The sequence below is a fragment of the Grus americana genome, chromosome Z, assembly GCF_028858705.1.
Source record: "Grus americana isolate bGruAme1 chromosome Z, bGruAme1.mat, whole genome shotgun sequence".
Lineage (NCBI taxonomy): Eukaryota > Metazoa > Chordata > Aves > Gruiformes > Gruidae > Grus > Grus americana.
This window is the reverse complement of record NC_072891.1, coordinates 41,704,004-41,719,863: the sequence shown is the minus strand read 5'-3', so window position 1 is coordinate 41,719,863 and position 15,860 is coordinate 41,704,004. Positions and strand designations below refer to the sequence as shown.

At 43.3% G+C, this 15,860-nt stretch overlaps 1 protein-coding gene across 1 annotated transcript in view; it reads left to right on the top strand.

The window, feature by feature from the left end:
- The first annotated feature begins 12,845 nt into the window (after positions 1-12,845).
- Positions 12,846-15,860, top strand: part of MAMDC2 (MAM domain containing 2) — a 60,749-nt gene continuing 57,734 nt past the window's right edge. Inside the window, exons 1-2 of the mRNA XM_054809865.1 lie at positions 12,846-13,111; positions 13,259-13,372. Coding sequence (XP_054665840.1) covers positions 13,081-13,111; positions 13,259-13,372 — 145 coding nt within the window. The 5' untranslated portion in view covers positions 12,846-13,080. The remainder of the gene's footprint in view (positions 13,112-13,258; positions 13,373-15,860) is intronic.

The window sequence follows — 15,860 nt, the reverse complement described above, 5'->3', positions numbered from 1 at the left end:
TCTTTCTTTGTTGTGTGCAATCTGTTGAAATGCTGGCATTTAACATGAACAGGCTAGGGGGAACCCTGTGGCAATGCCTGCCTGTACAGCTTTAGATATATATTTACCTTGTGGTCTGTACATTTATGGTATGTGTCAAACTCAAAAACGGGGAGCAGCTGGAGCTGCCTCATTTGGAAGGTTTGTAAAAGTGAAGCTGTACTTTTTGTGCTTATCAGCAATCTCCAGCAAGAGTGAGTATCCTGATTCCCTTTGCAGTTGCAGTCAAATAGAGTATTCTTTACTTTGATACGAATTTGCGAAACTTCAGCCATAGTCCCTTTGGGCCAAAGTACTGTATGTATGTCAGCTTTCTTGGTTTTGTGGTGTTATGTTTTTGGGTTTTTTGTTGTTTTTTTTTTTAATCTCATATGCTTACTATTTGATGTTGCAACTTTGCAACTGGAATTGCGGTTGCTATGAACATGCCTTTCCTTTTTATATATATACCCTTGCTCTCTTCAGCACGTTTTAAAAGAAGTGATGGTGCCAATGCTGGCAAAGAGGAAGCTCTGACAGAGGCAGGAGGAGGTACCCAGCTAAGAGGTGAATCACTGCATGACTTCAAGCCACACAAAATCCTAGCCCAGCAGCCAGGTGAGTGCTCTAAGTTCCAGCTGTAGGACTCCAAAGCCCAAGGATATGATACTGACATGGTATCTGTCAATTCTTTGCTGACTCAGGAGACAGAAAAGCTCCTGACACAGCTGAACTAGTCCTGGAGGTCTCTCTTAAACAGGGCAACCCTCTTCTGCAGAATTTCTGCACTGTTTTGGGCAGTTATTTTGCCCCTGCCAGGGAGATTCATTACCCTACTGCCAGTCTCATGAAGTCCCTGGAAAGCTACTTTACAGCAAGATATAGAACATGCAAATCCATTTCACAGTCCTAAAAAGTAGGGGCTAATGGTTTTAAACAGAACTGAACAAATCTTCCTTTTCTTCGGTCTCACTTCCTTTTTTTTTCCATTTTCCATCTCTGCACGCCTCTTCATATTTGGCTTTCTCCTCTGTTTTCTTCCAAGTTCTGCAAACGTACTGTTATCTGAGGTGGAAACTGACCACAGGGCATTTATTTGTACACAAATAATATCTTACCATGGCAACCCTAATTTTTTTCATTATGCAGACCTCTGGATGATGAAGTTGCTTTTGAACAGCTGGGCATTCCCCTGCTTCTTCTGCAGCTGGTATCTCAAAAAAAGCTTAAAATTAGATTGTTATAGGCACAGAACCAAAAAGGAAAAGGGACACCATCCATAGAAACTGTTTTCTGCAATTGTCAATGGCTTTTTGGTTTGTTGATGCCTACAAGTAAGTGTAACTTATTTACAAATGATTATGAATTTTTTTGCTGTTAAAAGGTATATTTCCTTTTATACCTATAGTGTAGCAGCTGGTACAAATTAGCAAAGAATACTGTCGACTGTGATTTTTGCTTTCTGGATTTTTACAAAATTTTCTAACAAAATTTTCTCACACCTGATTAATTCTGTCATGTCCAAAGATGGTAATGATGTTTGAATATTGTTTAAAGAAAAGAATACTTTTCTATTTTCAGGGTTAAAATGTACAGCAAAATGCAGGTAGCCTATACTGGAAAGAAGAGTTTACTTCTGCCAATTACACATTGCTCCAAGGATCATACAGTGGCACTCAGCTAGCTAACCTAGCCCCTTACCTTTACAACTCAGCTTTCCTTGCAGGAGATGAGGCCAGTTCCTGATTCCAGATGTGCACCAAGCTACAGCCCTGTCCTGAGCCCAGCTGCTGTCCCAGATCTCTGGGCTGAGCAGGATGTTGCTGTCATTTCAGCTCTGAGGTAGTTTGATTTCCCTAGCCCTAAACCCAAACCTAGCCGCACACTTCTGCAGAGTAGATGATAAACCTCCCTAGTTCAAAATGCACGATGACCTACCACTCCATCCTGAGCCTGCCTTCATCTAGCTCTCTGGGTAGAGCAGGATTTCAATGTTACTCCAACCCTGAGGACCCTGCTTCCCTAACTCTAAACTTAAACCTATGCTTCAATACTGTGGATATCAAACACACCCAGTTGGAAATAGGTGATGAAACCATCATTACCGCAATCCCCCATCCTAAACCCAATCCTCATCCTAGCTTTGGGCTGAGAAGGACTTTGCTGTAAGTTTGTCTTCATGGGAAAAATTTGCCATTCACTAGTTACAGTTACACTGTCAATCATTATAGAAATGCCTACTTCAGCATGTTTTGTTTCAGTGTACTTTAAATGAAAATTGTACTTGTGTTGAAATTAATATTTAGACTATGTTTTTACAAGTAGCTCCTATTCTAAATTTGTATACATTTAAACTCCTATCTTCATGTACAGCAGCAAGGGTCAGGTTTTTTTTAGTCTAGATATAACTAACCTGTGTTAACTGGACACTTATAGTACAGCTTTAATTGAAGCATTTATTACTGTTCTCATTTGAGTAGCTGAAATATTCAGTAAAAAATCTCAACCTTAAAGGAATTCTGTGGTTTTGTCCAGGAACCAAAACCTCTTTGAATACTGAGGCAAAAGACCAAAATATGGAATATTAATATTTCCTTCTTCTTCTCTCCAAGTTAATTTCCTACTCATCTTTAGCAGAGCATCGGGGGAGTTCCACCACAGAAGACCCCACTTTGCCTTGTGAAGCCAAGACTTCTCTTGTGATGGCTCTGTCTCTTGCTGGCGAAGCACAGGCGATGTAGCTTGGATTTATGTGAGGAAACTCCTTTAGAGGGATGTATGTGGGAAGGCTGCTTTTTAGCAGGATTACCTGCAGTTCCCATGGCCGTGAGGTTGCCCATCTCACTGGGCTCTGTCTGTCCTGCTGTGCAAGGGATGGTGCTGCTGTGGCTGCTACCTACAAGCTTCCTCTTCCCTGCAAGTGGGTGACCAGCCCGTGGCATGAGGATAGAGAATGGACTCCTGTAGAGCTGCATTCTCTGGCATATATCAAACATGGGTATCCTCTTCAGACTTCTCCACCTGATCATTTGTACCAGCTGAGAAATGACAGTGGCCGGCAGTCTCTCTGTTGGCTGCAAAGGACAGAATTGGCAATTGAAAGCAATATTCAATGGCCTTCAGAGGCCAACACCTGGCTAGCAGGCCATTAACAGGGCTTGTAGCCAATGTTTAGGTACCTGACAGTCCAATCATCTGCGGATTGGTTTAAAAAACCCCATGGAAGTCAGACTGGATAGCTGTTATAAAACATTAATTAGCTGTAAAACTGACCTTTTTATGCTAGCTATTTCCCTGGCACCTGAGTGCTATTTTTTCCAGAGAGGAAGCAGCAGTCTGCTGGTGCCAGCAGAGCTTTTACAAACAAAGAACTAAATCACTGGGATTTAACTTGGGTAGCAACTTCACATGCAGGTGTCATTCGTGACTATTTCTTTTACTCTTCTTCATGAAATCATGGTGATATGCAGCAGAAGCCTGCTTCTTTCAAGTAGCTGGCTTTCCTTTACAGGGAATTAAATAAGGTCTGAAAAAATTACTAAATAATAATAAAAAATGTAGGCTGATACTTCTAATGTAAGAGAGGAATCCTGGAGTGTTTTCACTGTCATCACAAAGAAAGAGTCAGCTTTACTGAGCTGTGACTCCATGCCTAACTTTACCTTTTCTGAGATTGGCCTCTACATCTTTTCCCTACTATTAGCAGTCTGCACGTTGTAGAACTATTTTTTTTTTTTTTTAAGATTGCTTAGTTTAGCCATTAACTAAATTTTTATCTGGAAGTACAGCAGCATGGACTGATAGTGACTCCACATATAAAATGGATTAATCCCCTCCTGTCTGTTGTCATGGTGGGTATGACCACCCTCAGTACCGGCCAATCTCCCCAAGCTCAGCTGCAGCATAGTTCCCTTTGCTGAGTCCCAGTGGATGAATCAGCACCAGACCAACTGCAATTTCCATTTATATACTCAGGTCCCTCAGTCACCAGCCCTCAGCAAACCAGAAATGTCAGAGAACTCCATGGGCTCTACACAAGGTTTTCAGGGTATCAATCACTGGAAGCAACTTCAATGCACGGAAGAGTAAATATACTGAATCAAGACACAATATATGGGGAAAACGTGCCAAACTTGTACTTTGTTAGTACTAAATCATACCAGGTTGTTCACAGCAGAGCCTTCCAAAGCATTATACAGAACCAGTTCAACAGAGTGGGAAAACTGTTTCTCTCCAAGCCATCCTAAAAAGCACACAGATGTACCTGCTACGCTGATGTGCATGTGCGGCTCATGCCACAGATGGCAGTGGTAGGAGCTTTCTGTGCTGCTTCAGCTGGCAGTTGCAGTTTGCTGCTGAGAGTGCATCATGGCAGCAATCAGTAAAATCAAATAAAACTGTCAGGACCTTTTCCTGCTCATCCCATGGGTGCATTTCTTCTCTCAGCCTCCAAAAAATTGCATAAACCATACAGGAGCAGAAATGGCCAGCACAGTCACTGGTGACTAGTACCTTCTACCCTGCCTCTTTTTGATTTTCTCTTAGGAATCAAATCCCTCAGAAAATTTTGAAAAAAGAAATTACTCTCTATACTCCTTTTACTTGCTTTTACCATTACAGAATCACAGAATGGTTTGGGTTGGAAGGAACCTTTAAAGATCATCTAGTCCATGTCATCTCTTGGTTAGCAGCACAGAAGGGAGTCTTTATTCACTTTACTGCATCTTTGTAGTGCAGTACCTTTAAAGAAGAGCAAATCTTTAAGCATTTTCTGCATGATTTATAACATAGTTCAGCCTGTAAGGTCTAATGAGGACTAAGTCCCTGGGAACAACAGATGCATTGTATGCAAGGGCTGTGAGAAAGCCAGACATCAAAACTGAACTGAGTATGATTACAGACCTCTGTTAATGTCACTCTGTGATGTAACGTAGTCATGTCCTCAGCAAGACAGATCTAGGCTCTTATGTGGACTTGTATCTTACTCTGTGAGAAGCCAAATGAAAGCCAATGGAAATATTTCTACAGCATTAAATAATTCCAGAGAATGGAGAAGACAGCAGTAGCAGGAACTGGCTCATAAGCAAGCTCAGAATCAATCAGCATTGTGAAGCATTGGAGACAATGGGTAAAAGACATAAGAACTATAGAAACACAAACACAAAATTAATCTGCTTAGATGACCTCAGCTCAAATTATTGGTATTTTTCATATTGAATATAAATATAAAATAAAACAGATGCCGGGATTTCTGCCTAATTACACTTGTAAAGTGCCACGCATGGTTATAGTACCATTAAAACATATAAGGCATAATAATAACATTAACACATGTCTATGAGGAGACTGAAATATGAACACTGAACTGTGCTACAAGACCTCATTTCCTTGTCCAGCCCTGATGTCCTTTTCCAACTCAGAACAGTCCTGGTGTCCAATGTCTGAGAACAAGTGGAAAGTTTGGATGTGCCTGGGCATGCAACAAGATCTTTTTACAAAGTGTATTTTCCAGGATTTCAAAACAAACACTGGAGAGGAAAGTATCCATAGCTAGGAGTGCAGAGAATTTGGAAAAGTTCAGACTTTAATCATCGCTCTTCTGCTTCTCTGGTGTTACTGTTAATCTGGAAATATGAAAAAAAAAATCAAACTAATGTAATGTAAGGCAAATTGTGGCATGTGGATCAGCTTTGTCCTTAAAGCAAGCTCACTTAATAATAGGATTTAACAAGAGATGTAATTGGCCTTCTGCCTTATCCTGGATTGCTGCATTCCCTGTCTTAAAAGGCAACAAGCACAAACGTGGCTTACCCACTTCCTGGCTGGTGAAGAACGAACTGGGGAAGTGCCTATGGAATTAAACTCTGCCATTTGTAGAATGTTTTTGTATTCCTCAAAAGCTCAGGTATAATGATTAATGACACTTCTGACATTTGTTTTTATTCGTGAAGTAGCCTGGTTAACATATGCGTGATTATGTTGCTGCTTGACATGAAGAGGAGAACCTAATTAATTTAGCAGCAGGAAAGGATAGGATGGGATTTTGGGAAATGTGAGTTAATAAGGTGCAAACTGTTTTTACAAATTCATTATTAAGGAAAATGTTCTGTCCTCTTCTACACATTTCTTGGAAGAGAGTCTAGTGGGCCACTCTGAGGTTTTACATCAGGTTCAGGAATTTTTATGTTGTTTTAATATTGACTGTCTCAAGACCTTTGCCTAGATTTTGACTAATTTTGTTTTGTCTGTCACAATTTGGCTTACCTAGACTACCAGAAATTCTGTATCATCCTCCTCCAATTCCTCTAAATTAATCTGTAAATCTAAATTACACTTCAAAAAGCATCTGCCCTAACCATTGGTCTCATTACTTCAAACATTTTCTCAAATCTCTCCACAAACGCTGCATCTCTTGCATTTCCCTTTACCTTCCAAATATTAACTCCTATTTACATTTCTGCTCACCATTTCCCTTTGCCCTTCAGAACATCCCGTCAACACACATCTCTGCTGTTACGCACATCTCCCCTTACTTCCCCGACTCCTGAGAGGTTACAGCAACCTGGAGTTGCCAGTTTAATAACCAGTTTAACACACGGAGCTGTAAACTTTGGTGGCTGAGGAGCTGCTGCGTGTGCAGCTCAGCCATCCCTGCTAAGGGTTGCAACACCCTGAAGACCAGTGAGGAGAACAACTGTGGGCAGTAGCCACTTCAGCTCTTCTTAGTGAGTGCTGATAGTCACCACTATCATTTGGCTATTTGGGCCGTCAGCTCTTCAAAAGTGGTTTATACTATACATACTGCACTATACTTGATTCTGTGCGTATATATCATGCAAAAATGGGCATTTTTCAAAGCTGCTGGAGACATTTAGCTAATCAGCTGCCTTGGTATTGAAATTAATTCATGTCAGGTGCGCATATCTGGCCTCAGAAAGTTTGGCTAAAAGACCTGCCAAGAGTTTGTTGCTCTTTGAAACAGGAATAAATCCATTTATTCTGAAAGATTAAGTAGAGATATTAGTCAGCCAGCTGCCAAAAATGCCTCACAGGAGATAAGTTCTGAAATGAGATCATTCAAGTCTCTGAGGATTTTATCTATGAGAGTTTGGAGTGGGAGAAAACCCTAAATCATAAGTGTATGGTTTTGACTAGGGAAATCCTAGGTAAAATCTTACTGAGGAGGCAACAGAATGCTATTAAAATGACAGTCAGTATTTTAAAAGTTATTGTATGCCACAAGTCAGATCTGGCAAGTATGCTGTGTCTACAGCCTGGATAGACTAATAATGCAGAATTTCAGTAGTTGCAATGCAACAAATGAAGTAATCCTGATTTCTTTGTTATGTTTTATTGTTTGTGTTTCCATAGCAATTAGGAACCAAAGTACCTCTATTAAACTGAGCCCTGTATAAAAACAGAAATAAAAGTAATCCTTGCCTCTCCCAAAAGTTTTCTGCCTAGGAAAAGGGACAGTGGATAAAAAGAACCAGACAGACAATAAATCTAATGAAACAGTCCTGCATGACTTATGTTGGACACAGCACATGAATTTCCATGTTGTTGTCAATCTTTTACAGGTCTCACAGGAAAAATAAAAAACCCCAACAAAACCAAACCACAACACAAAGAAACCACCTTTCAAGAAGGAAGCTGAAATAGAACAAGGAGGAAACCATGTGGATGATTATGGAGAGCTGCTTATATGTGAGGGGATCAAAGGGGGTAGAAGCTGATGTCAATGCTGAGGAAAAGCCAGTCAGGGAGTTGGAGGTCATAAAAGTCTTTGAAAGTGAAGGCAAGCAGCTTATGTTTAACAGGATGGGAGAGGACAGGAGAGCAAATGGAGGGATGGGAAGAGAGGTGTGTGATGGTCAAAGCCAGGGAACTGATCATCTTCGTACCACTTGGAGGGGGTATGACTGGGAGAAGATATATTGAGTCTTAACTCACCAATTCGGATTAAAGGAAACTTGCAGCAGCAGTACTGTAACAAAGGAAGGATAAAGTAATAAAAATTTTAGGAGAAAGCAAGTATTTAATTTTGATTCTCTTACGTCAAGTCTGGAGTTTCTTTGTACATCACTGAAACAGTTATTTTGAATCTGTTGCTGCATTATATGGCATGCAGTGTGTCAGGTTCTGTTTGTTTCTTCTTCAGCACTAGGAGCCTGCTGTGGTCATCTCAAGTGAAACATGATCATTATGCAACTGGCAGCCACACCAGAAAGCAAAAATCTAAGAAGACAAAAGCAACATGGTGCTTCTGTCAAAAAGAGACAAAGTCTTTAGCTGACTTTATTTTTGGATGTGCCATATTTCTGAGCAAGCAACGTCTTTACTGTAGTCCAATGCACTTGATTCTGAAGAAGATCCTGATGAGAACCCATCTAGCTTTGCTAGCCATCTGGAAAAAGTTGTAATGTGCTTTATTTAATTTCATTTTCTTAAAATCTATCACCACCTTAAGTTTGTGTCTTTGTGTGGGATTTGCTCACACTGCAACAGAGATGGGAGCGCAGGGCAGACAAAGGGACAGCTACAAAAGTTGGGTGAAGATGCTACGCAGACACCACTTCAACTTTTGAGCAGGTAACTTACTGCAAAAGCTGGCAGCTTCAGGCTTATCTCTACCTGGACTCCTTTTTCAGACAAACAATCTAATTCACAGAAGGCTGAAGGCATGGAACCATACGGATTTTTTGCATCCTGCCAGGATCTTTTGTCTAGAGTATCAGGAATAAATTAAACTAAGGAGTAGAGATGGGACCAGGCAGAAGCTATAGGGAAGAAGGTACTCCCTGAAAATACAGGCAAGTGTGCTTAACTGTACATGCCTGAGAAACAGAGCCCTGCACAATAAAGCAAGCTGACCTTATTTCTGAAGAAGCTGGTTCTGAAGCACTTAATGTCTCTTAACAAGTTGTGATATTCTGCACACTGTAAAACAAAATGGATTAAGGGAATGCTGTGTTTTTAAACAGAGAATGCAAAAGAAGATAAAAGATCCATAGAGTTTATGACCAGCCTGTGGTTGAAAAGCCAATTTTGCATTTTAGGATTAGTGAAATCCCTGAGAAGAGGCCATCTCATGACTGGAGTCTGATGCAGACCACTCTGCAAGAAACTACCCAAGAAGTTTGTGATGTATAAAAACAAAGTTGAAAACATAAAACTTGTAGTAAAAGCAGAGCATAAATTGAGCTAAAAATAAGCTGAGTTCTGGATCTCATCAGGACAGCACGTTCCTTGAAGGAGGAGATGGAATGGGGCACCCTGGCAGTAGAGAAATATTTTGAGAACTTCTTCAAGGAGATAATGCAACTTTTGACAGAGTTCAGAGCAGAGCTGGGAGTGCCCTCTTTTCTGGGATGCTTCTACTCTTGTACAGGGATGGCCTCTCTTCTGGGATGCTCATACTCTTCCACTTTCCCTGGAGCAGAAACTGGAAGAAGGGCTGGCAAGCTCCTTGTTCTGGAAAGCACAGGTCAAGCAAAAAAAAAAAAAAAAAAAAAAATTGAGAGTACCTGTACTGGTCAAGACCACTAGTTTTATTAAAAACCCATATGAACTGAGCAAATTTCTAAAAGGGGGGAGTTTTTCCACTACCCAAGAAGAAATGTTCTGGAGGAAGTCTGTGCCAGATATTTTTGCCACCTGTTTTCTTTGCCTGATGTACCCAGAGAGGCTTGGCAGGTGTTCTTAGGAAAAGCAGAGGATGTGTTTGTTGACATTCAGAAACTGTTTCTGGACACACCAGTTCAACAGGCAGCATGTGGGAAGTGATTTGCTGGGAAATATAATAACTTCTGATTTTATTGTCGGTGCTTAGGTCTGCATACATGCTGTTTTGATCTGGGATACTGGTAGAGGTGTATGATCGAAGGTTTAGAAAGTTTAGACTGATTTTTGGCTCTAAGGCAAAAGCTAAACAAACAGCTGTAAATTCTGCATTACAGAAGTATTGTGAATACAGCAAAGAGCATTGTTCAGGGCACTGCCAGTATACTAGCCCCTATGGGATAGGAAAGGGGACAAGGAATTTTTGGAAGGTGAAATATGCAGCAAATTTTGTGCAATCTAGCTATCTGAGCAAGAAACCTGAGAAAGTCACTGTGCAGATCCATGAATGAGGAATGCAATATTATTATGTTTTTGGGGAAACTGAAGGAATTGCACTAATACACAGCAAATTAAAAATTAAATTGTCAGTGGGTACCTCCAAGGTAGGTGCTACTCTAGTTCTCCTACAATGGAGTGGCTGAAATTAAGGACCTGTTGTTTATGCACAAGGAACACACACACACACAAAAAAATTAATAACTTTATGCCAATTACAAGACTTTCCATAAACCATTCACTGTTGTTCCTGAAAGCTAGTAAGCATGTCTCTCCCATGAGAATACAGAGTCTGTTCTAGGTACAAAACTAATGCCTTTCAAATTGAACACATTTGGAAGTGATTATTAAAGAGGTAGATTATGTACATATAATCTGATATTATACACACACCCCCACCCCCCAAACCACAATAAAGTCTGTCAGCCAAAAATCTTCATGGACAAAATGTGAACTGGGTGAGGGCTGGAGTGATTATCCAAGGTATAACCAGGGCTGTAGCACAGTTGACTAGATACAGTGCCAAGTCAATTTAAGGGGAAAAGTTCTAGATGCTACATGGGATTCAGGAATGGTAGTATGTTGAGTATGTTATAAAGTTACATGACAGTTACTTAGGAATATAAAGACACTGAGTGTAAGAGATCTCTTATTGGCTTCAAGTGCCTTTGCTAGAAACCTGTTGAGACTTCTGATGCATGTGAAAATTTGCCAACATTATGAAAAATAAAGGCCAAATAACTGAAACAGCCTGTGTAGGCTGTCATGCAAACAACACCTTTGTTCACAATGGCTGAAGAAAAACATACATAGCTGTTCTTCACTATTCCTGGCACTTCCCTGACATGGCCTTACCAAATGATCTAATATCGAAGTCACTGCTTGTACTTTGAATACTCATTTCCATGAGAAGCAAATTTTAATACAGACTCTGAGAAAATTAAGAAATATGACTACATGTTATAACTAAGAAGAGTTTAGTTGGCATGAGTTAAAGCAGTTTTTGTTGAAATGCAGGTCTCTATGGATTGATGCTCATTCCTGTTTCCCTGGAGCCCGTGGATCGTTAGAAGTGTTATCAGAGCAGTCGACCAAAAAAGATTCTGACATCCTACATCCTCTTGGTTATTTCTGTAATTTTGAAGGACATTTTCAGGAAATCAATTTTTCAAGGTTCTCACTGTACCTGATTAGTTTAGGTGATGGCTGACAAGTAGGGCTGAAGTGAATTTACCTTGACATAGACAGAGGACAGCTCGGTTTTCCCAGACATTTCAATGGGAAACTGTGTTGTACAACAACTGCTGAAGCAAGCAAGACAAGATGAATGCAAAACAATTGAAGAGGGAGGGTGGGGGCTTTAGACTATGTTACATGGGCATAGCCACTAGATCTGATCTGGAGGAGGGAACAGAGGGCAGATACATCAAGTTTCCAGATGGCACCAGATGTAGGGACCAGTAGATAGGCAGGCAGCAGGACTGCCATTGAGGGGGACCTGAAGAGGGGCCAACAAGGAACCCAGGAAATTCAGCGTGGGCAAATGTTGAGCCCAGCAGTTGGAAGGCAGGGCCCTGCTGAGATGCAGGCTGCAGAGGAGGGTGCTGGGGAGCAGCTCTGGGTCATGGCCCTGGGCACTGGTGGGCAGTGAGCTGAACCAGGGCCAGCCGTGCGCAAGGAGAGCCAGTGGTGCCTGGGGCAGTGTGAGCAGTACGTGGCCCCAAGAACCATGGGAGGGCAGGGACTGTCCCCTGCTTGGCACCTGTTAGCCCCTGCCTGGATACTGCCTCCAGTTTGGGGCCCCAGTACAGGAACGACACTGACAAACCAGTGAAAGGGGAGGAGAGGCCATGGAGATGGTGGGGCTGGAGCCCTTGTCCTGTGAGGAAAGATTGTGAGGCTGGTTCAGCTGGAAGAGGAACGACTTTGGGGACACGCAGCAGCAGCCCTGGTATGGATGGGAGGCAATAGAGGAGACGCAGTGAGGCTCTTCACAGTGGTGCATGGTGGCAGGGCACGAGGCAGCAGCACAGCTGAAACAGTTAAAATTCAGAGTGTCCATAAGGAAGAAATGTTTTACCCACAAGGAGAGCCCATCAGGGGAGCTGGGACCCAGACAGGCTGCGCCATCTCCAGCCTTGGAGGTTATCAAGCCCCAGCTGGAGAACGCCCTGAGCAGCCTGGTCTGAGCTCAGAGCTGGCTGTGCTTTGGGCAGGGCTTGGAGTGGAGACCTCCTGTGATCTCCTCCTGAGTTATCCTGTTATCCTATGAACTACAGCTTTCGGGACACCCCAGCAACTCCTGCACATTTCTTACCTAAAAGAGTGAGGGCACCTTACCATGGCAGGTTTTGTGGCAGAGAAGGATGGCAGGGCAGGCTGTGGTGGCACAGGGGCCCTGGTGGGGTGCGAGCTGCTTCATCCTCTGCAGATGGCTGTCAGTATCTTACTAATGAGTACAAATATCTGATGTGGGAGTACATTAGACGGAGCCAGGCTCTTCTAGTGGTGCCCAGTGATGGAAGCAAGGCTGTGGGCACAACCTGAAACACAGGAAAATCCACTTCAACATAAGAAGCACATTTTTACCGTGAGGGGGTGATGCACCTAGGCAGGTCGCCCGGAGAGGCGGTGTCGTCGTCCCCATCCTCGACGACACTCCAGCCCCAACCGCCCTGACCGTGGGGGAGCGGCCGGGGCCGACCCCGCTCCCAGCCGCGGGTGGGACGGGCCGCCCTCCCGGGGTGGCCACGGGCCCTCCCCGTCCCTCCTTGCGGCCGCGGCTCGCTTCCCTGCGCCCCGCCGGGGTGCCGAGGGGCCGCGCTCAGCCCCGCCACCGCCGCAGCCCCGGGCTCGGCGCGGCCGCGCCCCCGCGCTCCCGGCCGCCGCGCCTGCCGCCCGCCCGCCCCGCTGCCGCCAGCCCCGGCTCCCCCGGCGCGGAAGATGCTGCGGCTTTGCCTCCTCGCCGCGCACGGTAAGCGATGGCGGGGGACGCGTCGCGACGCCCCCCCGCCCGCCCGGGGCGCGGGGTGGGTGCTGCTCCGCGGTCGGCGGTGGCGGCCCCCAGCCCGCGGTCCCCGGGCCGGCCGGGCCGTGACGGGGGCTCGCTTTGTCCTTGCAGCTCTGCGGCTCGCCGGGGCCGCCTTGCTCTCCCCCGGGTCGTGCGCCTTTGAGGACAGCGCCTGCGGCTACGAGTGGGACTACGCGCATCTGCCCTGGGCGCTGCACGGGGAAGGTAAGAGCTCTGGTGGCCCCCGGGCGTACAGCCGCCCCCCCCCCCCCCCCCCCCAACCCCTGGGTCCCCGGGCGCTGCTGCTGCTCCCGGGGTGCACCTTCCGCCCGCCCGTGCCGCGCTGCTCAACTTTGCCGGGGAAATAGCCGCCGTCGGATCCCTCCTGTGTGCAGTTTCGGTCTCTGGGTGTCAGATCTGCAGGCGTTGCGGGGAGGTGTCCGCTCCCACCCACCCCAGGCACAGGTCTCCCCTCAGGTTTCTGCAGGATGCCTCAGAAACCTCCTCCCTATTTCTTTCACCTTGTGTTGGGAAAAGGTGTCTTTTATCAAATCCGCTGTAGGTAATTTATCCTCTTCCTAGAAAAAACACATCTGTCAAATTCCTATTAAGCTGCATTATTGTTTTTCCTAAATATACTCTGGCTTCTACTGTAGAAACGGATGCATTTTCAGGGCAGGGGACAATCTTTGTGAAAGAGTATCTTTACAACATGCTCAGTTAAGGCTCTTCTCAATTTTACGGTACATACAGTTCAATAGGAAAACAATAAGCATTAGTCTTTCAGTAAGTTGCACTAGACTTTACTAAGAGTGACTGCCGTTAAAGGAGAGAACAAAATCCAGTCACTGTACAGAATTTCCATGCAACTACTTGGTAAGTTTTTAGTGTAGGCCCCCATTTCTGACAGAATCAATATGAACAAGCCAAAGACTAAACAAAACTAAATACAACATGGTTATAACTGGGTAATAAAATAATTTAGTTTTGGTTATGTTTTGGCTACAATGTTATTCATAAAGTGAAAGATGTGCTCACACAGTAGAAGGGACTATGTGTCTGCAAAGTTTTTAAGCTCCAAAACAGGTGCCAAGAATAATGAAGAGGTGAGTACAGATACAAAGAGACAGACACCCCTCATGACCCCTCATCAGTGCTCCGTTCAACTGGCTGGTCCAGTTTTGTCATTCCACTAGTTACTCTGTTGATAATGAAGCTTCTTTTTTTTTTCTTTTTTTCTTTTTTCCCTTTTTTCTTTTTTTTCTTTTTTCTGATTTGTACCCAGTTCTCACATATCAGACTAAGTGAACTTAATTGTTAATTTTTAGATTAATCACTAGGGTTTGAGAATGTACGAAGAGTGCTGATTTAGATAAGGCTGGGAGGATGTCATGGTTAAAATAATTGCTTTTTCTCTTCTTCTTTTTTATTTAAATATACATAGATTTTACTGTATTTTTGAAGAACTAGTGGAAATTTAGTAATCATCTCTGCTTTCCCAGCTATGCCTTTTAACATCATGCCCCCTTAAGACGCCTGTCCTGGAAGTAGCACTTCCTCCTTGTGATTAACGAGGAGCCACATGGTAGTGGTATTGATTCAGCTCCAAGGGACTGTCAGAAGCTGGGTGTAATACCTGCGGAAATGGGTGTGCATCACGTTGTGCATATCCATACTATGGTGCTTCAAGGAACAGGGGAATTTGATCAGAGATTTGGATCAGCAGCAGCCTTTTTTTGGCCCAGAGAACACTATTTTGGTTGTAGTTTGATTTTTCAATGTGACGATAAGCATATTGGTGACCACACAGCTTCTGTCATTGTAGATTTCATTTTTCAGAGATATATAACTGAACTGTTATACTCTGGGAGGATATGTGGTATACCAGCTCTCTTAATAGGCATAGTTCTGTCAGCATTTCCATTATAAACCTTTTTTCTGCAGTCTGTAATTTAATCATAGTAACTCATTCCATGCAAACATTTGGCACACAATGTATTAGCCTTGTCAGAAATACATTCATAGAGTCATAACTAAATCTAGTTGAAAGTAGTTCGTCCAAATCTATGTAGCAGGTCTGCAAAATCAGTCGTCCTTAGATGCTCTTTTACTCTTTTTTCTAGTAAAACCATGTGCCCATGTTTGGGCAGCACCAGGCCCTGGTATTTGCAGGTCAGTGTATGTCCATGTGGTAATTGACTGGGACAGCAGAGGAAGTTAAGGATAGGAGTGGCATCTTAGCATTGAATTGTTCCACTTCTTGCATTGCTTCAAAATTGTTTTATTATTTTAAGATATTATTTGTAATATAGAGTTATATGCAGCAAACCTCTTATAGGGATTATCTGATTTGCAGTGCAAGTTCTTTCATCTCATAAATCTCTCAATAGTGTGGTCATGTGCCAAACTGTCAAGACGATGTAAATGTAAGTAAAATCCTGCCCAGAAATTTCCACTCCATACTTGAAAGTTTTCTGCCTGGTTGCCAAGTAAGCCAGTATCTTATGAAGGGCCAGGCACAGAAAGGAAGTGTGAGGCTTCATTTTGCTTTTGTTTACAGCTGTGCATTCCCATTCAAACTAGTAGGTTTCTAAGGTTCAGCTGCTTTTTAAAATGTTTCTGGCTTCTCTTGAGTATTCTGGCAGTTCTAGGATAAGAGATTTTGCATGTGTTTATCTTTACCATTTTTATAATTGAAGAGATTTAAATTTAT